We start from the raw sequence: 25,417 nt of genomic DNA, 5'->3' as shown, positions 1-25,417 counted from the left end.
CTGCTCAATGAAATGGTAGAAATGAAGAAAAGATATAAAGATGTAAAGCGATGGAACATTATTGGGTGAATAAGATTTAATCTTTTCATTATTATAGGCTTTGTACTGACTTAAAATGTCTGTAATCAAAACAGGTTCGACATTTATGATTAAAGGCAACAACAATAGTATTTAGGCAAGATGTATTCACGGAAAATACTTTTTAATAAATATTTTAAAGTGTAAGTACTATTTTAAAATGTTTGCCTTGAACGAGGTGCGATCAAAAAGCTCAGAGACTTTTCTTGTTGGACGCTAATGGAGCGCAGCACAATAATGCGCCCGGTGCAGGGGAAGCAATAACCTTCGTGAGGAAGTATTCTAACGCAATCGATCGCAATGTCGCCTACTGGTTTTTCAACTGCCGTTAGGAAGCTTCGAGTTTGGCATTTTTTTCCAGCAACATTTTGCTATTTTGGAGCCAGAAGTGACCATATTTGGACAAGCTGGGGAGGAGAGAGCGGTGGATCTGACTCAATCTGATTGAGAACCAGAGGAGACTAAGCCCCGCCCACCTATGGTGGAAATGCCCCCAAACATACCACTTTTTATGGCCTAATATCTAATTAATAACAGGATTAATTTCAGATGGACCACCAGAAAACTAATAAGAAGTGACTTTAGCAAACGACACCATAATGACTCCTGGTAAAAATTGATTGACTGTATTTCATGAGACAAGTTGAATGGGCGTCTGTGGAGCCAGCCCCTAGTGGTCCTTCTTGGTACTGCAGTTTATGGCATTTCTGCATTGGCCTCACTTGCCAGAAGCTACGTACACTTTTATACGCTTTTTGACAGCTTAGGGTCAAGGTGGTGGCACACATGAGTAACAACACAGTGTTCGGTGGGCGGTGAATGTCACCTGCAGTGTGATGTTGTTGATGTTGCTGGTATCGATCCCAGAGATCTGGACGTTGGGGCACACCAGGTTGGCAGGCGTCAGCTGCAAGTGAATGCCATCCAGCGTGGTCAGGCCATCTGGGAGAGACACGGTCAGGTCTCCTGCAGCTGCAGCGCAAATGAACACACACATGTTTGATATTTAACATTAGCTTACAATTAGCTGACATGCAATATGAAAATGTGAGACTAATTAACCTTCCAGGCAACAAAGGCAAGGCAATATGCAACTACATGTGTTTAAATCTTATAAATAAGCTACTGTTCAGCTTAAACAACCAGAAAAAGATAAAACCTAAGTTACAGTTTTATTATGTGAAAAATATGATGAAATCCAAACTGCAGCAGTCCCTGGACAGGTTATTCCAGGAAAAGCAGCAGGGCTACACCTGAAACTGTTGAGAGGTGCCTTAATGGTACTAGATGAGGATGACCCTGGAGGTGGATACGTTCATTTAACATTTCATGTCAAAGGTGTGCTGGCAATGACATCCAACATATATGCACTGCTGGGCCTCTGAGCTACCAAACCAGCCCGATGGTGTCTGCTGGACCGGGGCTATCTCTGGAGGAAAGGGTGATTGAACTCATCAGTAAGTTCCACTGAAAGACTGAGAAACAATAAAGAAAATGTTGTATTCAGTGTTTACTGAGGATGAATAGGTTCGCTGTCTGTGAACTGTGCACTTCTCTTAAGAAAAGGAAGAAGCAGAGGCGATGCAGTCAACCTGAGAAGGAAATGACTTTTTTCAGTGAATGTAAAGGAAAACTTTCCATTAAATGGTTAACTATAAACAAGAACCAAAATCTAGATATCTGACAATCTGGTTTGAATGTCAGGGCTTAATACTATTTCCATAAAAACCTTCAATGTTCAGCTGTTCAAACTGTGAGAGCCTGTTACATAAGCTTAAAAGGCCTCCTTCTTTGATACCTGGGTGCTTTATCTCTGTCTAAACTGAGTACGAGTGTGAAACGTGACTGTTTATGGGTGCTTTGATGGATTTTTTTTTTTTTTTGGCTGCACATAAAGGCAGATTTGTCTAAAAAATAATCAAATGTTGTGCTGTGATTGAAGCAAAGGTAGTACCCAGAAGGTGGCTGGTGGTGATAAAGCACCTTCATCCTCCTGGCATCGGCCCTGTCGGCAGTGACATATATCATTCTAATTCTAAGCAGCAGTGTGGCTGCTGCCCATTGATTACCAACCCGACCGGCCACCAATAGAAATAATGATCCCTGCAGCCTTTCAGCTACACTGACAAACTTCAGTGCATTAATCATCAGCCTGACGTTGCGAACAGAGTGACGCCTGAATGCCAATCAAAAATGTGTTGTTCGTTGGGTCATCCATAACACTTTGACTCTCCGGGATAATGAAATGTGAGCGCCTCAGTGCCTTGGGTCATTTCATCCTCTAAAAATGTTGCTTGCTGACCAAGTTACACAGTAAATGTGTTATGTTGTGTGTTTTAAGAGCACATGAGTGGACCCATCCAGAATCCCTACCTGACATGGAGGCCGGCAGGATGGCCTGCCCTACGAGCCCCGGCTGCAGTAGATTCTGGTCGAACTGCCCCGTCAGGACTTGGTTGGCCGGGAGGTAAATGCTGGGGTCAGAGTTGGGTGTTTGCAGCAGACCCACAGGTTGTAAAGCATCTGTAGCGGCCTGCTGCTGCCCTTGATCCGGGGCCACAGCCTGCCCAGTCCCCAGGTCCTGACCCTGTCTTGCCTGACCGCCAGACGAGGAGGTCCGCTTGGACTTGCGGCTTTCACTGTTTGGACGGAAGTGACACTGTATGTGGGTTTTGCGGTGGCCTGACGTTCTGAAGCGGAGCTCGCAGAAGGGACATTTGAAGGGCTTGGAGCCGGTGTGGAGGCGCATGTGCACCTTCAGGCTGCCCTTTGTAGAGAAGGAGGTGTTGCACATGTGGCAGCTGAACAGTTTCTGACCTGTAAAGATAAGGATAGTGAGTGCGGTGCTCTATCACAACTCCTGGCTACACTAACAAGCCTCTCTTTCCTTTGTGTATCATTCATCGTTTAAGAAAGACGTTTTGCTGCAAATATCACAGAGCTTTGAATTTACAAAAGTCTCCAATCAAGTCAGATAGCTTTACGCTTTTATTTAACATGACATTTTTACTACTATTGTTAACGAGGTTCAAATAAAGCTCTGCTGGAAACCATTATACATTTGAAATGACATAAAAATTCCAGCAAATGGAATAATTAAATGTTTTGGAAAACACGCTTCTTTTTTACAGTTGGACGCTACATCACACATCACTGTAACTGTATGGTAAATATTAGGCACCAACCAATTAGCTTAACTTAGCACTTCAACACTGGAAACAAACAGCTAGCCTGGCGCCCCCTGATTGTAGTAAAATCAGTCAATCGAAGTTGGTAAGCTTAGTGTAATATTTACCATACAGATGTGATATCGATCATAAGGGATTTATTATCTCATGTAGCTGTCAGCAAAAAAGCGTTTTTCCCAAAAAGTCAAACTATTACTTGAAGTAATCTAACTCAAAGATTCCATTATAATCTTTTTGGGAAATGCTGCCTGAAATCCTTTTTCTAATTTAGTTTTCCTAATATCCCATTTCCACATCCAAAAGAATCCATGTAACGAACTAAAACAACCACAACATGATGGAGCAGTAGGTTCTTGTGTTAAACCACTAACCTGTGTGTGTCTTCACGTGGCAGTCCAGGGTTGATTTCACTGTAAAACTCTTCCCGCATTCATCACACTGATACGGTCTTTCTCCTGTGTGGATCCTGATGTGCCTAGACATTGAAATAGACAAAGTTGAAAGAGAACGAGGACCGATGAGGAATTTTAAAATGGGTAAAAAAGATTTAGTGAGTGCCACTTTAATTTGTTTGCAAGAAAAATATATATATATATGTATATATTTATTTATACCACTAAAGTAAACCTTCTCTGACTATACCATCATAAAACTTTCACACTCTTTCAATGTTATTTCCTGAAAGTTACAGGAGATAGTTAGAAAATGTGACCTCGTGCATCATTTACTGCAGTGTTTGCATTGTGTATCTTCAATTGGAAAGTCTGGCACATAATAGCTTCTGTAAATTGAATGGGAACATTAGACAGAGAGGGTGTTTTACTTATATTTATTTAATATATAAAATATTTAAATAAATAAATATTTATATAGGCTTACCAGTTTCACAACATTTTTTACACTATTGTTAATATTTGGGCATTCAAGAAAACTGAAGGCTTCGTTACCACATTGTCATAAACATAAAAGGGGAACCTCAGCATTTTTCAACCCAAGTCTTGTTTTCATAACTGTGGCTGTTCTGACATTCAGTAAAGCTAAATCTGACTCATCATCTCTATTGAAGAGAATTGGGCAGTAAAGGTTTCTAAAAGAACTTCAATTTTAAATTAATAATTTCCAACACTTGTCACCAGAAGGAAGTAAACAAAGCAGCCGCCCAGATTAACTAATATAACTAACTGCTAATGCAATGAGCTGCACATTGGTTTGTTTACACGGGTGATTGTGTAAGTCCTTGTCGATTTAGAATGTATGCTAAATGTGAGAACAACCCAAACAACTAACAAAAAAACAAGCAAATAAACAAAAAACCAAACAAAAGTAAAATCTACAGGGTTCTGCTTCTATTTCCAGCATGGAGTCAATGGTGAGCTGTGGACCTGTTGATCTCTTGTTCACTTGGTTTCGTAATTCAACAGTATCATTTGTTTCCCATGTTTATTACATGATGTATTTTATGGATCCTGACAGTGGATGTCAGTAAACAGTTATGTTTATGTCGTTATAAATTTCAGACTAGTGCTCAAAGACTGAATAACAACCCATTTAGACTTTGCTTATGATGGTCATTGTAAGCTTTGGTATTTCTCCTAAACACCTGTAAACCGACATGGTATTTACCTGACGAGGTCGCTGGGTTTCTTGAAGCTTTTGGGGCAATAATTGCAGCAGTTGGCGAACTTGGGTTCTGTTTCCAGCTCCACCGCTTTGTCTTTAATCTCGCTGATTCGATCCCTCTCAGCCGCTGACTGGGCGAGGATTCGCTCCGACACCGAGGCCTCCTCACCGGGATCTTTTGCCAGCTCGGCCGCCTGCTCCTCAGTGAAAGTGATGATCTCCAAACCTCTTCTCTTTGCTGTTTTTTGCTCGCCGTCCTCATCGTCTTCCTCTTCATCTACATCACGACTTTCCAGACCTATAACTGTAATCATTATGGTCAGTTACAACTTTGTACCTTTGGGTTACACTTAATGCAAGTCAGCTCAAACTGGGGCGAAGATGCATGTAAATATAGAATAAAATACAAAATAGTGAATATATAAAACGGTAAATATAAAAAAAAAAATCTAATAGAATTGAAATATTAACACCAGTCACAAGTGTGGACAGTCTGTTTTTACTACTTTCTACAGTGTAGAGCAAAACTGGAGACATCAAAACTATGAAATTACACATGGAATTATATGGTGAAACCATAGACTGAATATGAAAGTAGATGTGTCTCCGGGTCTGAAAATAAAGCCAATTCGGAAGTACCTTACAGTGCAATACCACTGAGGTAACGCTGGCTCCAAAAAACCTCTAGCTCCAATCGACTCTCATTCAAAAAGTGTCAGCTTCTCTCGTGAAATACAAAGTCAAAATTTGTTTTTCTATAAGTCATTATAGTTTCTTTTGCAAAATTCAATCCTTCTCATCAGTGTTCTGGTGGTCCTTCTGAAAATAATTCCATAATTAATTCCATATTAGGCCTGAAAGATCGGTATGTTTGGTGGTGTGCCTGGTTTGATCAACCCGGGGTTAAATCAGATTTCCGGTATAGGTAGGCAGGCATAGTCCCCTCAGTCAGATCCAGTCCTTGCTTCTTCCCAGTTCATCCAAATACGGTCACTTCTGGCTCTAAAAACTAAGATGGCCACGGCCAAAATTACATTTCACAAACCAGTGGGCGAGAGTTCAAATAGCAGACACATGTCAACATCAATTGGTCGGAAAAGACTAGAGCAATTAGAACCAAAGAAAGAGAGTTATTGAGTGCTGCATCAGGTGACCTGGCCTCCACAACTTTCCGATCCGATACCCAAAAGAGGTAGTTTGGGATGAGTTGGACTGCAGAGTGAAAGAAAAGCAGCCAGCAGCTTGTGTGGTAACTCCTTCAAGACTAGAAAAGGTTCAAGTGATGACCTAATGAGGAATTTTGCTTTCACTGTTTACAATATTTTTGGTCACTACATAATTCTATATATAACAGTTAATAGTTTTGATGTCTTGCATTATTCAACAATGTTGAATGCAGTTCAATTCATTTTCAGCGTAAAAACAATTACAAACATCCCCTTCATTATTTCAAAGACAAAAATCTATTTGTTTCAATCTAATCAATTGTTTCTTCAAGTTTTCTTTCTCACTTTCTTGTTCAATCGTTTTCATACCACAACAAAGTTTCTAACTCTTGGAAAATTCTTCCTAACTACGCAGAAGTGAAAACAATTTGAATGACCCACTAAAGACAAGTGTCATGGCATGAAACATCGCCATGTTGTCCTTACTTTGAACCTCCACGGCGTGGTCCTTCTTCATGTGCCTTTTACACAGCAGGCTGGTGCGGAAGTTGTCGTCACACATGGAGCATTTAAAAGTCTTGATGTGGATGATCATGTGGCGGTTCAGGCTGCCGTTGGTGGTGAAGGAGGCGTCGCAAACACTGCACTTAAAGGGCTTCACTCCTGTCGGTGAGAGGTGACAAGACGCAGGGTTTCACAGGGTGTCTGCAGGTCTCGGGAAGCTGCAACACCTCTTAGGGAATTTTACGACAAGAAATTTAAAGACTTCAAAACATGAATTAGGAGAGTAGTGTCACTGTTAGTGTTGGTCTCCAAAAACAAACCCAAATGTTAATGTTTCATTCTCTGCGTGACTTCTATTAATTGTGGTCAAATTTTTATGACTGACTGTTTTTCTTTCACTCACTGATTTATTTCACAGGACTCACTAGGAACTGATTTTCGGAAACACTGGTGTAAAACGGCCTCCCATTTCAAACTTTTTCATTTGTAATCGTAGCGTGAAAGAAAAGCAAGTAGTGCTTTGGTAGATAAGGCCATAAAAGATTAGTTTTAATCACAGTGCAAAGGTTGGACTAAAAAATAATGAAATCCTTTCAATATTAAATAGGGAATAAAATGTAATATATGGCATGTAGTCCATGACTTTGAAAGGCGTTGAGTGTGGACAGTGTAAGTAAATGAAGAAGACATTCCTGCAGATACGGGTGTAAAGCAAGCTCACCTGTATGTGTGTTGAGATGGGACTTCAGCACCCCGGCAGATACAAAGGCTCGCCCACAGAGGTGACATCTGAACGGCTTCTCCCCAGTGTGGGATCGCACATGCTGCTTCAGATGGCTTGACTTTTTGAAGCCTTTATTGCACCAACTGCACCTGAAGAGGATAAAAAAAAAAAAATAAGCATCAGAATGATTGTTATTCACTACTAAAGAGTTGCCACATGAGTTTGTAAAACAAAGCAATATATCTCTCTGGGCTGCTGATAAAAAGTTTATTTCTAATAGAAAAAAAGGGGTAGTCCTCAGTGAATGTTAGACGCTTAATGTTTAGTTAATGTCAGTTTCCCTCATTAAATTGTGACAAAACTACGTTCTTTTGGGATTATAAGCCAAGACGCATTAATTTGCTCTTCTTCTTTTTTCAAACTCATAACGGTACATGGTAAGCCTTTTTGCTGAAGGAAAAGAGTCTGCTGTCCCCATAGCAGCTGGTAGGGAATATTAAAGCTTTGTTTGTTGTTCTTTTGTTGCAGCAGCAAGTATGAGCCACTGTCAGCTGAGCTGTGTGATGATCTTTATGATGACATTGAAATAAACGACAAAAACGGAAAAACATTTGGGAAGTTTGCTTAATTGCTGTCTTGTCAAGAGAACATAAAAACGACTTTCATTTCTTGGTGAAAATTGGGAGCATAAAAATGACATATTGTGGTTTAATGGGTAGTTATGTGCAGCTAGGCCTGAACTTCCTGCAGTCTTCTCATCAACATGAGAGCAAAATCAATTGATGCCATTTTTAACCTCAATGTTTTTTACAAATTAAGAGACAATATATACCTGCTTATTAGTGAGCTGAAGAGGTACCAGTAGGCAGATTGTTTTACCTTTGGTACTACCTTTTTTTCCAGCTCTCGTTCTTTGTGTTAAGATACGCTAACAAGCTGCTGGTGAAAGTTTTAATTTTAACAGACATACATGTAAGTGATATTTTTTTTTCCCATTTAATTCTTGGCAAGAACACAAATAAATATTTATTTTCCAAAATGCTGTTTTAGTTTTTTAAAGCAGAATTAACATCAACATGTTCTTAAGACTCATGTTTCTAATTTGAGTCTGAAGGCTTTTACAATCTGACGAAATATATAAGCTTGAAGAAAAAAACACTTGTGTTTTTGTGTATAAAGACACAGGAGTAAAGTCTTCATTATGTCATATTTCTGACAGATGGTTTTGTTCTCATTGTCTGATTCAGAACTGAACTAAAGTATATTTTCCACTTCACATTAGGATTGAGTTAGCTAGTACTGACCCACTTGTTTATAATAATAACTCTGTATTATCTAATTATGTGAGGTTAAATAAAAAACAGGGAGGTATTTTAACAATCTGAAGAGACCTGAGGCAATACCATGTTTACCTTCCATTCTCACTGAATACGCATAATTATTAGGCTTATGTAAGGAATGGAAACATATGTGAGAATGAGCAAAATTGTTTGACTAGCAGGGAAATATGCAACCACAGATACATGGTTATTCATTTCATTCTAGTCAAATCCCTGAAATATATTAACATAAATTCCTAAAAATGTGAATGTGACTCATTTTCAGCATGTTAAAATATGAAGGTCGACAGAGGTCAAAAGTCCAGCAGCACTTCACTATACAGAACAGATTTAGACTGTTTAGACCAATGCATTCCAGCTTGTGGCATTCATCAGGGTCAACCTGAAACATTCCAAAAAAACATTTAGATAAGGTGGGTATGAAACAGGACAAAAGAAAAATTAAACATGTCAAAAAATGAAAGACAACCAGTTTTACAAATTCAGACGTGCATCAGCCAATAGGGCACCTACAGAGGTAAGCTGGGTATATGGTCATGTGGCTCCAGAGCAATTGTTACTTCACACTAGCAGAAAGGCAAGGGGAGTGTCCTCTAAGGGGCATGGTTGACACCATGTGTGGTCCATAAACTGAAGAAGTGCATGTATGGGGTTGGTGTGGGCGGAGCCTTAACACAAAAAGTGCTCTTTTGGTCTGGCAAATTTAAAAGCAAAAAAAATACTCTGACCAACAAGAAACTTGTCATAGAATCATACACTGCTCAAAAAAAATAAAGGAAACACTTAAACAGCAAAATGTAACTCCAAATCAATCACACTTCTGGGAAATCAACCTGTCCAGTTATGAAGCAACAGTGGTTGTGAATCAATTTCACCTGCTGTTGTGCAAATGGAACAAACAACAGGTGGAAATGAGGCTATTATCAAGACAACCCCTATAAAGGAACGGTTCTGCAGGTGGTGACCACAGACCATTTCTCTGTCTTCATCCTTTCTGGATGATTTTTGGTCACGTTTGCATTTTGCCAGTGCCCTCACCACTAGAGGTAGCATGAGGTGTCTACAACCCACAGAAGTTGCTCAGGGAGTGCAGCTCATCCAGGATGGCACATCAACACACGCTGTGGCAAGAAGGTTTGCTGTGTCTGTCAGCACAGTGTCAAGAGCACGGAGGACATACCAGGAGACAGGCCGGTCCACCAGGAGACGTGGAGGGGGACGTAGGAGGACAACAACCCAGCAGCAGGACCGCTATCTGCTCCTTTGTGCAAGGAGGAACAGGAGGAGCGCTGCCAGAGCCCTACAAAATGACCTCCAGCGGGCCACTAATGTGCATGTTTCTGCTCAAACTGTCAGAAACAGACTCCATGAGGGTGGTACGAGGGCCCGACGTCCACAAGTGAGGCCTGTGCTTACAGCCCAACACCGTGCGGGGCGATTGGCATTTGCCAGAGAACACCAAGTTTGGCGAACCATTGGCGCCCTGTGCTCTTCACGGATGAGAGCAGGTTCACACTGAGCACATGTGACAGACAGGAAGATGACCAGGACAAAAGACAAAGAGGAGGCTATCAGAAGTTTGAGCCTGGTCAACAGTGTAGATCAGACCTGAGCGCTGCAGAGCAATTATCCCTAAATGATGGCATGAATAGACAGAAACCATGCTTGAACTACATGGAATTTGTAAAGCTGCTCTCAAGGAACTTTGAAAGCAGATGTTCTTGTTTGATGGGGCAAAAATTAAACTAAGCCTGAATGCCAGTTGTGGCTCATTTCATGGTGAATACTGGTCTATAGTGGAGCGGGGTTAAGGCAGCATAAAGATGGGAGGAGGCTTGTTGAGTGATGAGGATATAGAGAATGGAGCACAGACAACATCAGAAAGGGCAAAGATTTATTTCTTAGTACAATCACCCCAATCACTCAGCCAATGTAACAGAAGCAGATCTGGTAAAGTCACCCAATGTCCTTGAATGTCCTGTCCCAATGCTGCACTTAACCACTAAAGGCTGGTGAGGAGACTGAAGAGAACAGTTAAAAAAACGTCCCCCATCTATTCTGACAGAGCTTTAAAATGATCTGTAAAGACCTGTGGGCAATAGTGCCTCCGAGAAATGCAGGTATTGTAAAGAAGACAGATGAAGGGTGAAGATGTGATTACCACTTCTGATGCTTTTACAAAGGGTTGACTGTGATGAGGTGGAAGGACTTTCTAAAGCCAGGCATGAGCGCGCACAGACGCACACACACATACAAAGAAATAACTGAACCTGTAGGCTCTCTTGGGGTTGTCTTCACTGTCGTCCTGGTATTCCTGCGCCTCTGCCGTCAGCTGGAGCTCATTTTGACTGCTCTGCTGAAGAAGTCCGTTCGTCTGGACAGAGAAAGATAAATCGGCAACATGTACTCAAATTAAAACAACTATAAGGTCAATACTGTTATCCTCTCGTTAAATGAGAAGACCAACAACCACTTATGTGTGCATGGAGCTAATAAAAAGCCTGACGGAAAGGAAGCAGGGGGAAAGTCTGCTTGGATTTAATGATGTTAAAAAAAAATACACTATCAGCTCTTAAAAGCTCTTATTAACACTCATTTGTTTAATCTGTACACAAATAAATGGCAATTTGTAGTTTTAGGAGGAGCTACGTGTTGTATTGATTGTATTGATCAACCTCGTCTGTTTGTCCTATTAAACCAAACAAAAAGCCAATTTGGTTTACACTTAACATTACCATCTACACAGATAGCACGTCATGTTTACAAAATAACAATACTTCTTAATAGGACCTTTGGTTTTTAAGATGTTCTGTTAGATATAGCTTGAGTGAGTCAAGTGTTTATGCTAGGCTAACGGCCTTCTTTACTTAACACAAAAATGTGAACTTGCATCAATTGTCTCATTAAACTTTAGCAAGAAAACAAAGTGTGTTTCCCAAAACGTCCAAGTCACTAGTTGGGACTTTTTTTTTTTTAATATATCATCAGTAAAAAAAAACAATGAATTAAAAGATGTAAAAACTAAATAAAAAAAAAAAAAAAAAAAAAAAAAAAAGTATCACTCACTGATTAAACCAGTCCAACCAAAACAATTCTATCTACACATCCAATACACCACTGATTTGTACTTTCATTATGATCTGCAATATACAAATCTAAGCAGCTACTTGCTCCAAGTGTAATCTAATTATCTGTTCTATAAGGGAAGTTTGTGGTGTAAGTTTGTCATTAAAAAGACTAAAATCGCTCTCAAATCTCTTCACTAAAAAATAATTGCCAGTGAATATATTAAAAACAACAAAAGAAAAAGATCACAGAACTGAAGACCAGGCTAACGTTGGACCCAGAACTCACCACCTCGGTGCTGGAAACGTGGAGCAGGTTTGGGGGGTGGTAGCTGGACGATAGGGCCTGAGACTCCAGGGTGCTGGAGTCCTGCAGCTGCTGCACGGTGGAGAACTGGGACTGATTGTAGCTCGATTCAGTGATGGTGAAGCCTGGAGGGAGCCGGTGGAGAGTAATCAGTCACCTGAACGTTTGGATTCAAACGGTACTCGCATTGGCAGACGGCAAGATTTGCTGTATGTGGAATTAGATATTAGTTAAAAAACCCAGAATCAACCAAAAAAAAATACATTTTCTGATGACACAGCATTTGGTAACAAAAGTTGACCCCCAAGTCAGCACAAATGTGATTTATAAGTCAATAAGCAGACGTCCTTCTCTAGAATAATACAGTATAATTATCATACTATTATAAGTAATACTGGAAATTATTCAATCTGTTAAATGTGTTCATCTGGCATCAGCACAGCATAACAAAATAGCAGTCTGACACCAGAGAGACGATGGCTCTTATTGATTTTTAAATAACTGAAAATTGAGCATAATAGCATCATTCATTGAGCCACCTCGCTGGCACAGGAATTACAGCCTGCAGCAGAAACTGAGTAAAAAAAACAACACAAAATGAAATGTCAAAGTAAAAGCTTTTGAACTGCTGATATGCTGTTAATACACAGAGTAAAAGAACAACAACTGCTTAAGTGTCACGGTAATCCATCATTGTGTTCCTATATACAAAAGCATGCCTTAATGTGTTTTTTGCTGAGGTTGGGTTCTATGAGTAGGTAGCGCACATGCTACTTGGGAACTGTCCCAGCTATTCATTATCTGTACCAATAGATATTCATCGTTTTGTAACAGCATGCAAAACATTTTGCATGGTTGTCACGGCAAGTAGAATGATCTGCTTTTAATAGGCAGCCATAGGGAAGTCTCTCATTATCACACCAAAGCATGAAATACACCCGTTATTCCACTAGAAGATAGTGTCAATGTCACGTTTTGCCCGCCGAGTGTTCAAGGGATGAGAAAGGAGGTCATGTGACCGAGGTAATTTGACAAAGTATAAAACAGATACAGTCTAAATAGGGAGGTAGTATGGGGGTTGTTGGATGGATCAAACACAGGACTTTCTCCCAGGAAGACTGGTGTTGGAGTCCGTGAGAAAGAGCCATGGATTTCTTTAAATAAATCTTTTCCTAAACCTAACCAAGTGTAATTAATTTGTAAACCTAACCACATTGTTTTTCACACCTAGGCAGAGCAGTCATATTTTGCTCTGACACAGTATGTAGTCGACCAACACTTTGGTGTGATACCGTGATGGATGAAGAAAACAGGCTTGGTCTATGAAACTAAAACGACTCTTTGAAATTCCGTTTCAATATTAAATCTAAATTTAACAGAGTTTGTTCTAATATAACTGAAATGTATAAATCTCTATTCTCAAAGTTCAAGTTCAAATCTGTTCAAACACTTTTAAATGTGTGCCTACATCTGAATATTTCTTAAACTACTGCAGAACCCATCAATGAAAACCACCCACGGCTTCCTCTGGGGGATTTTTTTTTTAAAGTCTGCAGTGTTGAACAAAGTGTCAATGTGGGTGCACTCATTCCATGAGGCTTTTAAAAGCCAGTGATTTCGCAGCAGATCCGGTGTGTGAATCTCAAATGAAACACAACTCGAGCACCAGGGAACTCAGGGGTGCAACTATTTATCACCAAATGAGATTCTGCGATATGGAAGGTGACTGTTCTGAGCACACAGTGCAAATAGAAAACAATAGAGAGTTTCCCACAGAGAACCGCAGGCATCAGGTTCATTAGTTGTAGCACTACAACCAGAGTATATAATAATGCCTCAGCCCTGACAGGAGAACACTGGGGGTTGAAATTGGATTAAATGCACACATATAAAGTTTGTGCCTTTGAAAATATAGCACAAGGCCATGAGGCTTCATCACTAAAATGATGGCGCTCCAAGCTTGTTATGGTCAGATATAAAGGTTCTAGCACCTCCTCAGGGAACTAAAAAGGTAAATCTGCCTGAGGGATATTTTTATGTCCGTTTTGTTTTGCTGTCGGCAGCAGCTGCCAGAATTCCACTGCTCTAATTACACCGGATGCCGGCTGGCAACGGCACTCGGTTGGCATGGTGGGAATTTGGTAAGTAAGTTGGTGGGAGTGAAGCAGTTGGCCAAAGGTTTCGGGGCCCCACATTGGCTTAAGAGTTGTGCAGGTCAGAGGACAGAATGGAAACAGAGAGATACAAGTCATTTTCACAGATAGTACAAGTAATGGGACCAAATCAACTGTTGGGTTTGTTGTGGTGGGAGTTGCAGTGAGTCTGTTCAAGTGAAACTGAAAGAAAGTTTTTTTCCATCAACAGTGTTTATGTTTGATTTTGCTGATCTACAATGACAGATGTTAGACAGAACTTGCGTCACCGTCTGTGTTTGTACCTTGTGTTAGAGCCTGCTGGTCAAACGCAGGCTGAGGAAGTGCCGGGGTCTCAAACTGGCTGATATTCTGAGGCAAAGCATGTTGGGTAGTCACATACGAGTCTGTCAAAGAGATGCAAAGCAGCAGGTTAGTTTGGTTTAAGTACTCAAAAAAAAAGAGATTTTCACTGTTCAGCTGTTATCTGAGGTTAAAAAAAATACTGCAGACTTCAAGGGTGTTTCCTTACCAGCCTTGTTTGGTTGAGACCTTTGGACTTTAAAGTTTGGTCTGAACCAAATTAGCATGTGTGAAAGGTGGCTCAGACCACAGTTATGACCAAAGGACCCAAAATTTAGTACGATTAAGAGAGGTGGTCTCGGTCCGGACCAAACTAAACCATAGTTTGATTCATTTGCAGTGTGGAAACATTCTCTGTCATGTTTTGACCAAGTACAGGAATTTGAGGCAACGTATCATCATTCATTAAACCACAGAAGAAAAAAAAGAAGTGGAAAAGAAGAAAAACTGAACGACGGTAACACACGAGGAGAGGAGGAGGGTATTTAACTGGAATGGCGTACGACATTAAATTAAAACTCGGCTTAAATAAACACAGAAAGAAGCTTCAACTTAGAACCTTTTCTGAGAGGAACTTATTTTATCACTATACATGCTGGTCAAAACATCATAATAATAATAGAGTGGCAATAAAAACTCTGTTCATTAATTTTCCCTACCAGCTGAATTGACACACCTTCTGCTAACTAAGTTGGTATATCATGCAAAGTTTATAAGTGTGCTCACAAAATGTGACGTGTGAAACAAAAACTAACCAGATCAAATGTATAGAATGGAACAAAAGCATGGATGTTGGTCCAAACCTTCAGGTGAACTGCCAGCAGATTGCGAATGGAACTACACAGTTCATCATGCAGAGTTATGCAAACTGAGAAGAGTTTCAGAATAAATACAAATATTTTAATAGTTATATTGCTCAAAGCAACCACATGGGAAACTTCAGACCAAGTTGACAAACCCTCCAGAAAAGCCAGGAGGTTAAACCAGCTCCTGCTCATTGCCAGTGGCATTGCTTTTCTGAATTACATTAAAAAAAATACTACATCCTATGAACGTTAAATTTTAACAATGTTTTAATTTCTGTCTTTACATATATTAACATGTCATGCAATATCGATAACTGAGGACAAGACTGTTTGCAGTCGTGCATGTTAAAACTGAGGTACGTTGGTGCTCAAGCAACGTTCACTGTGAAGCAGCAACAAAAAAGTTCAATAAGAAAAACGTGGAGTTTTCAATGGTCAGCAGGGCTGCTCTGTTTGGTTCTGAAGAACAGTGAAGCCTTTCAAATGATTTTTTTTTCAGAGATCAGATCACGCTCGTTATAGTGTGTGTGTGTGTGTGTGTGTGTGTGTGTGTGTGTGTGTGTGTGTGAGGTTAAATGTCATTCTATTACTTCTGCTGAAGCTCCACTGGAGGCGGTGTGTTTTGATATATTTTGTAAAAGTGAGAGTGTTTGTTTACTGAACAAACAGATCATGGAGAAATTCTGTAATGTATCATTCGGTTACATTTCTTGGCAATATGAGATTCCAGGGTCTCTACTATATTTCCCTCCACGGTTTGCATCCATTGAGCTGCTATTACCTTCTCCTTGTACTAGTGGTTGGTCAGTCAGCGGCGTCTCCAGTGTCACTTGCTGGCCTCCATTCACGACCTCTGCATGGCCCAGTCCCAGCATGCTTTGCTGCTCTTGCGTGGTAGCAGGTGCTTGCTGGAGAGAGTCTCCTTCTATTTCCACTTGCATATCATGGGCCACGGTGCCGGCTCCAAGGGGATCTTCTGCTGTCTGGGGTTGTAGCTGCTGAGCCAGTTCATACCTGGTTTGACAGGACAGGATAAGAAAGTCAGGACCTAAGAATTTAAATGTATGATTGATTGATGAAATTTATGCACAAAACAATTCAAACCTGTGTGTCTTCATGTGCTTCCTGCAGTTGGGCGACGACTTGAATGTCTTCTGGCAGTAAGGGCACATGTAAGGTCGCAGATCGCTGTGAGTGGTGTTGTGGCGCCGCAGGCTGCCGCTGGTGGTGAACGTTGTGTCGCACATCAGACACTTGTATGCCTTTAGCCCCGAGTGTGTCCGGATGTGAGCTTTGAGGACTCCCGAGGAGGCGAAACCGCGACTGCACTGCACACACTTGTAGGGCCTTTCTCCCGTATGAGACCTGGAACAATAAAAGAACTTTAGTAAACAAAAAAGGTATGTTTCAGTAGCAGTAACATGTTGTAGAAAGAAAAAAAAAAATTAATATGAGGATGAAGAAGAACAGAAAACATGAGTGCTTCCTCCGTAACGAGGTGCAAAGTTACTCTGCATGTTTGGTGTGAGCTGTCATCATGATATATTACTCAGCGAACACATTTATTTGTGCTGCTCGTCCAGTTTTATGGATGATTCAAGGGAATTGTCAGTAGTGGTGGATACGCATCCTCTGTTTGAGATACAAACAGATGTTTATACATCTAAATCTGCCAGGAAAGAAAATTAATACTGATGTGGAAGTCATCTAAAGGTTGGAATACAACTTTCAGTATTAAAATGAAGATACAATGACGGAAGTTTTCCATAAAGAAAAGGTAGAAAGTTCAACACATACATTTTTAGAGTGGCTGTGTAATTAAAGTACTTGTTATATTCTGTCTATGACTAACAGGGGCATTTTAAAGTCTCAGTTCTTGTACGATTCATTTATGTGTGATATTAATTAGGGTGTACAGTTTTGCAAAAATATTGTTCAAAGTACAATTGGGGAATTAGGGGTCCTCTGACAAATACTGAAAATGACTCAGTTCCTTTATCCACCTGCTAACTACTTTGTATTTTCCCTTCACCCTCATCGGTCTCGCATCAGTTTAATCCCACCTCCCTCGACACTTTCATCTCATCCTCATCGAATTCATCACCACTGGAACCATGTCTTCATGTCTCTCTGCTCCGCTGCTTCTCCTCCTGGCTCTCTGTCAATGAGCTCCAGCTTAAGTAAACTGACCGAGCTGAACATTATTCTCAGTAGCTGTCTGACATGATTATCTGAGTTTATGAGAACTGTTTAAAGTAGATTCTTGACATTTACTGCTCTGACTTTGAACAATATCCCAGTGTTGAAGATGCATCCCTTAGATGTTAGATACCATTACAAGGAGAAAATGTAATGAAGGTGAAATATAGAAATGTTGGCCTGACAATGGAGGCAATAAGTCACCGCCATCAGAAAGCTTCATCTTCTTGGGCCCAGAAACAACCATAAAAAGGATTGATATCAAGTATACCACCTTAAACTGGCTGAACTCATACTTGTCTGACAGAAACTGCAGTTGCTAATGATGTCTCCACTGACCTGTGTTTCCCAAGGCTCCATACTTGGCCCCCTTTTGTTCTCTATATAAATATTTCCACTATGTGACATTGTCCAAAAACAACTGCAACAACTGCAACAACTTTATTGTAACTTTCTGGATGTCCTTTTATACTCTCACACCAGTCAAAGAATGTTTATCCCAAAATGCATAGAAGTATGTTATATATACTTTTATATATACCTACAGAATATTGTACACATGGTTCACTGTTACCACTATTAATTGCATACAATTGTAGTATAATAAATAAAATGTAACATCCATTCACACCAAGAATCATGTGACCCTAATGACTCATATGATAGCCAGGTGGGTTACCGAGTCCCAGCCTCAACAACTCTCATGGTGTTAACAACCCCAGTGCAAGTTTCATAAGCTGCAACTCCCCCGACTGAGTCAGAACTGAAGACGCCTTTTGGATGAAAGGCGAAACGTCTTAAAATATCTCATTTAAGTCCAGCTGCCTTCAGATAACACTTAGAAACAGGTCTTTCCTCTGTTCTGCTGAACTTCAGAGGGTCATTCAGGGTTTTATTGAGTCCATTACTGATTATCGAAATTTGCCACAGTCATACTTAAACCAAGACAAGGTCATAACTTCTGTTGAAACAAAGTGCAGCTGTTTGGCCTTTATATAACATATAAAATGGACAGAATGTCAATGTGCCCTTTCGGTTGTGGTGGTAAAAGTATTAAGTGAGCAAACTAGGCTTTATATCGAGAGTTACATCAATTTGTTTTTGGTGCGACTTCATAGCCAGTCCAACTTCAACCACTGACTTTTTTAGTTGCATTTTTACATAAAATGTAATTTGATGTATATAAATAAAAACAGTAGATTGATAAAAATTAAATTTATTGGCCATCAAAACGTCATAATGCTTTAACTGCTAGATTATGTACTGAAAATAATGTACTGAAAAATACTGAGTATTACAAAGTAGCTTTACCTGACATGCTGTTTCAGATGGCTTGACTTCTTATAGGCCTTACTGCAGAATTGGCACTTGTATGGCCGGTCATTGCTCACCACGTCCAGGTACTGCTGGAAAGCCAGTCGAGGGTTCTGGGATGGGATGAGGCCTGTTAAAAGTGACATGATGACAATCTTGAACACACACCCAACACTAGTCCACATTTACATGCATCTGCCTGTCAAAAAATGCTCTTACCAAAGTCAGTGATAAGGATGGGTTCCTGCAGGGGGATATCAGGCAGAGGTAGGTTGCTTTTGGACACTTTGGCTTTGTTGGATTTCCGTGGAAATTTGTGCTTCTTCTGCTGCAGGCTTTTGAAGTGAGAAGCAATGTGTGTTTTCCTGTGGCCTGATGTACGAAAGATCTTGTCACAGTGAGGGCAGGGGAAAGGACGCACACCTGGGAAAAGTGGGGGAAAAAAACACTTTTGGAGAATTAATATTTAGGGAATTTGACTTTCTGATAACCGTACAAAAACCAAAAGATCCCCCCCCCCCAAAAAAAACAACACATAAACATACATAAAAAAATGTTAAGTTATTGTCCCTAATCAAACCTCAACAATAATATAAAACTCAAACATAAACCGAAAAAGTAAGCTCTTATAATTTTATTTAAATTTGGCTACAAAAGTTTACAAAGCCTTCCAGTTAGCAGCAGACAATATGTTCAAAAAACAGCACAAAATAAAGTGACAATGATGTGAAGCTGTAAAAGCACAAAGCCTCAATGAGGAATACATATTTATCAAAAAGCCTCAGCTTAGAGTTAACACATGACCGAGCATAGACAGTGCCATTACATAGCAGCATAGAGACAAAAACTAATGCACATCATAGTTAAACCCTTACAGTTGTATGTATTTACACTAGTGCTGACATTTCATGTCCGTGGGAAGATTCTTTAAAGTAATCTCTCGGAGGAAATTTACAGAAAAATTGCAAACACATGAAGACAAATGCAGGCTCTATTTGCAGCGGCGTCGCTATATTTACACAGATCAAGCTTTTGTAATTTGTTGTATAAATCAGTGACATATCTGAATTCTACATAATAGAGGCTAGGACTGGGTAGCCTTCAAAAATGTTCGATTGGTACCAGTTCCTGAACAATCCTTTTTTTGGCAGCAATTTGATCCAATCCATTTTAATAAGGAAAATTTGCATTGAACATAAGACAAATCTTTAGTTTGTCTGTAGTTTAAAGGGGCAGAGTGTAACCCAGGTTATTTTCGGTAGCTTTAATTTTTTCCTAAATGCCTCACGTGAGCTATTGGTAGATACTAGCTAGCTGGCTGCAGACAGACATGCCTCCAGCCCCCAGTAACCGTAGCAAATCGGATAGGTATGTTGCCAGAATTTAAAAACATTTAAATAAGGTGTTACCTAAATCAAAACCAAGTGATTTTTTTTTTCTACCTGGGTGAGCCACCCAAGTAGAGTCTATGTATGGAAAACACTGTATTGGCTCAGTACCGTTGATGACATTTACTCCTCTGCAAACAAACTACATCAAACTACTACTACTATTGCTACTAAATTAAAAACATATTAGTGTGTATGAAACCCAGGTATCAAAATGTGGTACCAAATGGCAGGGCATTTTTTGATACAAGATACTATCAAAGCAATTCAGTCGGTACCATAAAACTATCAAAGTTTAGTACCCAGCCCTAAAAGAGACTGTCATGAAAACGAAAACATAATGTTGGGAGCTCAAACCGGTCTCCTGTAACTTATGCTTTCCTGAGTGTTCGAAGTGACATGATTATGATAATTAAAGTGCTGGAAGTGTACTGAAATTGTTGATTTTACTTTGGCTTTAGGAGTAACCCTTCCATGAAGTGGACCTCCTTCTCACCTGTATGCAGCCGCATGTGCACTTTCATGCTACCAGAAGTGGAGAAGCACTTCAGACAGCACTGGCACTCAAACGCCTTGATACCCGTGTGCGTTTTCATATGTGCTGTGAGGGTACTCTTGACAGCAAAAGCTCTGAAGCACTGTTTGCACTTGAAAGGCTTCTCGTGGGTGTGGATCCGGATGTGGCGAACAAGGTCGCTGGGCTTCTTGAACTCCTTGGAGCAGTATGGGCAGCCATGCCAGCGGACACCGTCCTCCTCCCTGATGGAGCCTGAAAGAAGATTGAAGCAGCTCTCCAGTGTCTTTGCATTTAATAAATAATTCATCATTCTATTTAAAACATTTACTGATTTTCTTCATAAAGAAGCAGGTAAATAAATGGCATTATTTGCTAATTATAGGAACGCAATAAAGAAATGCAAATATTTGTAATGTGTTTCCAAACTGCAAATGCTTGATCTTTTCACTTGATTAATGAACTGATTAAATCAGATGTCTAAATTATAATTGGTTGGTTCAATGTCTGATTTACTGAGTAATCCTTACTGCAACAGGGCTTAAATGTAAGACAGAAGTAAATGCAATCAGTAATTTCACAAAGAGACACGACCAAAACAGCTGAACCACTCAACTTGCGCAATATCCCCCACCCCACCTACCTGGCATTTGTATAGGTTTCTTAAAAATGCTCCTCTTCTTCTCTCTGACTGATTTTTCTGAACCTTGTACTTTCTTGCTCTCTATAGCGGCGGCCTCGGTGCCCTGGTTCTGTGTCTCTCTGGATGTGATGTCACTCTGTGGTTGGACCACACTCAGCCCGCTGTTCTCCAGGGCTTGCTGCAGAAACAGAGGAGAAGCACCACATCTTGACAATAAAACAACACACCAAAACAGATTCTAACAACATACTGCAAATGCAAAGTATTGCCAATTATTTCCACATAAATGTCTCCACTAACTTCTTTTGCTCTAAATTGACAGTCAATGTTGTGTAAATGTGTGTGAGGCTGCGTATTTGTGTTTGTTGTGTTTGCTAGCACCTAAAAAAGAAAAATCTCAGAGAGTTGTCTGAATAGGATTTCTGTTTATCCTCATATCCTCTTGACTGGTAGAGGTCATATTTTTAATGAACACATCTTGTTTGATTCTGAGGATTGTGGGAACATTACTACTCTAATCTGATGTGGATGAATGTCCTTCACTTACCTGCAGGATGTCCTGGTTGATGGCAGTTTCCATGGCGATAGCAGGCTCCGGAGGCTGGGGCTGGGCCGTCTCCCCGCTGACCTGTTCGGACAGCTCCATGAGTTGCTGGATGACATCATTCACTCCCTCACCGCCCTCTGACCCCCCTGGAGCCTGACCTGTTGCCTCCGTCTCCTGTGGGAGGAGAGGTTGGGGGAATGGGAGGACCGGAGGGGAACAAGAGAGATGACGAGCAGTGTGACAAATGGCCAGGACGGGCAAGAATTTGAGGCATACATTTTATTAGCGGCTCTCTGGACCATGAATTGAGCATAGGCTTAGAGATTATGGAGGAAAATGTCAGAGTCTGCTTATGTCTGAATCATTGACAATTTGAGAAATCAAGTATGATCTCCACAAAGGCAAAATGGTGGCAGACAGCAATCAGACATCGTTATTAATAACCTACTCATGACCAAACATTGATAACACATTATTACTGTTAATGTAAACAAGGGAGACCTTCTGTTAGAAGAGTGCAAAGCTGTTCGTTGCATTTTAGACTGCCCCTTCAACTGCGGGAGGAGCCAAGCTGGATTTCTTTATGGCAGACAAAGAATCGTTTAAAAGTACATCATTAAAAGAGAGTGCTCCTCTTGATAAACAATAACAGTAATAATGCTGTAGGAGAACGTTAAAGCTATCAACAATTATAAATCAAACGAGTCTTGTCTGAGGAAAATACAACAACAAATGCATTTGGCAGTGTGCTGTTTGTTTTGGTCTGCTGTTTGCATGCTGTACGAGCTGCTTAAATAAATCTCATTCTGACAACTAAATGAGCCACAGCGACTTACTTGTTAACACAGGGTAGAAAATAACAAATGATAAATTATTTTGATATAAGCAAACACGCATAAATTCAACATCACGTGAGCAAAATGTGTGCCAAAGCAGCCTTTTTAATACGGCAATGTACCATTAATATGACTTGAGAAGCTTTTAACTTCTTTCTCTGCGATTAAAAACAAAGACCCTGAATGCCAACACATAAAACCTGGCTCATTTTGTGGCATGAACTGCTGTATGTCTCATTAACCTCAGCCAGGCGGGTCAAGAGGCTGAGCACTCCTGAAGATACTCAAAGAAGACGCTGGACTGAAATGTGTCACGACCTTTTTACTCATGTTTTCTGAGCAGTGCTCTCTTACCGGTGTGCTGGAGGGCACCTCGATCACAGAGATGTGCATCTTGCTGATGTGGGCGTTCAGACTGCCCAGTTTCTTAAATACACAGCTGCAGTCCATGCATGGGAACAGTGGGACCCCTTTAGTCTGTAAAGAGGACACAAACAGACAAATAAGACGTTACGGCTAGCTGCTTTGGATATGTGTCACTGTTAACCACGGGTGGACAATGTATTCAGGTCCTGTAATTATGTAAGAGTACTTATATCACACAGTGAAAAGACTCAACTACAAGCAAAACTACTGCATTCATAACCTTACCTAAGTATAAGTATGTTAGTATTATCAACAAAATGTACTTCAAGTATCAACAATAAAAGTACAGAGTATGCAGTTAATGGTCCCTTTCATGTTTTATATATGTTTTTGGATGGATATTACTGTTGTGCTAATGTGCATCGTACTGTTGCAGCTATTTAAGGTTGTGCTTATTTTTCACACTTTAATGTACTATTTATTAGTTTAATCTACAGTAATGCATTATATTTCATAGGATTATCCTATATTTGCAATGTTTCTGTTCATTAAGAACCATGCTTATTTTCCAGCTAATCCAGTAAATCTATCTTAAAATGTATTTGGAGATACATGGTTTACACTGGACAGGAAAGGTATGAAAAACTATCATCTTAAAAGTAACTAAAGCTGTTATACAAAAGTAGTTGAGTAAAAACGAGAATTAGTGGAGTACAGTACTTTAGTATTTACATTCCATTGAACATCCTGAAAGTGCTGTATCACAGGAAGAAGTGAATCATGATGTTATCTCCACCTACAGTATGTCAGGCTGTTTGACTTGACAGGGAAACTCAGCCATGATTTCAGTTGGTAGAACTCGAGGCCTGGCAGATCATCGGTTGAGTACTGGATTATGGATCTCTATTCTGTACCCGGCGCCAAGAGGGGGAAGTTTAAGTTTTATTTAGACTATCCTATGAAAGAAATTGCTTAAACAAAAGAAAAAATTTAAGTAATGAAACATTGTATTTGAAATTTTCTCCCATAACATGTTTACGCTTGTTTTCTGAGTCTCTACTGAGGAAAGGTACGATTGAATTTAGCTGCTTTTGTGCTGGTTTGAATCTGTTGGACACAGATAGGCTACGTTTAGTTTACCTGCATGAAGGCTGTGGCTTGGCACTGAAATTAAGCGGAGGAGCGATAGAAGACGTTGGATCAGCCTTGCTTGCTTTTCGTGGTTGTAAATAGAATTTCTGGCCCTAATTCAGTTTTTTTCAACGTACAAGTCCACAAAGTGGAAACAACAGGAAAGTGAAGTTTCTGTCAACAAGAGAGATAGAAGGATGCTCTATACGAGCAGAGAGAAAGCGATTTAATGATCTAATTTAATGACCCTGATGCTGTTGGCTATTATTTTGCTGACCTCAGCAGTCATCTATCAGTGGTTAGAATCATTCATAAATAAGTTCAGACTGCTCGATTACCAAAGTTGTGCGAGGACACTCGGGTTTAATGCTGGCTTCATCACTGTGGTGAAATAAATGTATTCTTTGTTTTTGAGAGAGCAGTCTTGTGTTGTTGTTATTTAGCCCTTCAGATGCTATTACACTGCTTAAATCAATTAATTCCATAGAACCTACCACCAGACCATTTTTGTGTGCTGACCAGGCAATCTGACCATGCCATGACGCACAAACACGTGGAAAAGGTAAAGTGGGGATTTTTTTTCTCTTCTCGTCAAAACGCCACTACATTGTCCTCTGCAGGATAAAAAAAAATAATGCCATGATATGCATAGCAGGATGATAAAGATTTGACCTCTCAGGCAGTTCATGCTGGCGCCGAGCTTTTTTCAACTCAGTGATTGGTTGAGGTCATCAAATACAACCTTATCTGTATACGGTCTTTTTTCAGTGAGCTTGAAAATGATCAATGTCAAATTGCATATAGTTGTGTCTGAAGTAGGGCGATCACAAATATCAGACACAAAACAAAACAAACAACATCGGGGGGAAGTTATAAATAATGGATGTCACACTCAACCGTCACTGCTTTTGTAAGTGGACTAAACACTCGCATTATCCTGTCATTTTGTTTATATAAACCAGAATACTGTGTCAAATGAAACTTCCTGTTGGTTAACTCAAGAGCTGGTCAAGTGTGTGCATTTTCATTCAATGCAAATATAAATTATGCCTATTCACACCCATAGGGAGTCCTTTATTATTATATTTAATTACATAAGGAGGCGGGAGGAACTGTCCTTTTGTAGATGTCAGCAGCTCCTGCTATTACGATGTAAACAATGCAACGAGGGCATGCATTAATATAC

At 40.1% G+C, this 25,417-nt stretch overlaps 1 protein-coding gene across 1 annotated transcript in view; it reads right to left on the bottom strand.

Moving 5' to 3' along the window:
• Positions 1-25,417, bottom strand: part of LOC138194533 (zinc finger protein 236-like) — a 60,110-nt gene that overhangs the window by 18,116 nt on the left and 16,577 nt on the right. Inside the window, exons 7-23 of the mRNA XM_069143339.1 lie at positions 23,089-23,211; positions 21,899-22,072; positions 21,352-21,529; positions 20,691-20,963; positions 19,026-19,229; positions 18,804-18,936; positions 16,398-16,658; positions 16,075-16,307; positions 14,430-14,531; positions 11,975-12,117; positions 10,891-10,994; positions 7,278-7,429; positions 6,539-6,715; positions 4,890-5,190; positions 3,638-3,741; positions 2,452-2,895; positions 905-1,050 (exon numbers count right to left, since the gene is read on the bottom strand). Coding sequence (XP_068999440.1) covers positions 905-1,050; positions 2,452-2,895; positions 3,638-3,741; positions 4,890-5,190; positions 6,539-6,715; positions 7,278-7,429; positions 10,891-10,994; positions 11,975-12,117; positions 14,430-14,531; positions 16,075-16,307; positions 16,398-16,658; positions 18,804-18,936; positions 19,026-19,229; positions 20,691-20,963; positions 21,352-21,529; positions 21,899-22,072; positions 23,089-23,211 — 3,252 coding nt within the window. The remainder of the gene's footprint in view (positions 1-904; positions 1,051-2,451; positions 2,896-3,637; positions 3,742-4,889; positions 5,191-6,538; positions 6,716-7,277; positions 7,430-10,890; positions 10,995-11,974; positions 12,118-14,429; positions 14,532-16,074; positions 16,308-16,397; positions 16,659-18,803; positions 18,937-19,025; positions 19,230-20,690; positions 20,964-21,351; positions 21,530-21,898; positions 22,073-23,088; positions 23,212-25,417) is intronic.

The sequence above is a fragment of the Embiotoca jacksoni genome, unplaced genomic scaffold (genome assembly GCF_022577435.1).
Source record: "Embiotoca jacksoni isolate LCO1_2020_lvr unplaced genomic scaffold, fEmbJac1.0.p SCAF_11, whole genome shotgun sequence".
Taxonomy (NCBI): Eukaryota; Metazoa; Chordata; class Actinopteri; family Embiotocidae; genus Embiotoca; species Embiotoca jacksoni.
The sequence above is the reverse complement of the archived record's forward strand: the minus strand, read 5'-3'. Positions and strand labels throughout refer to the sequence as shown.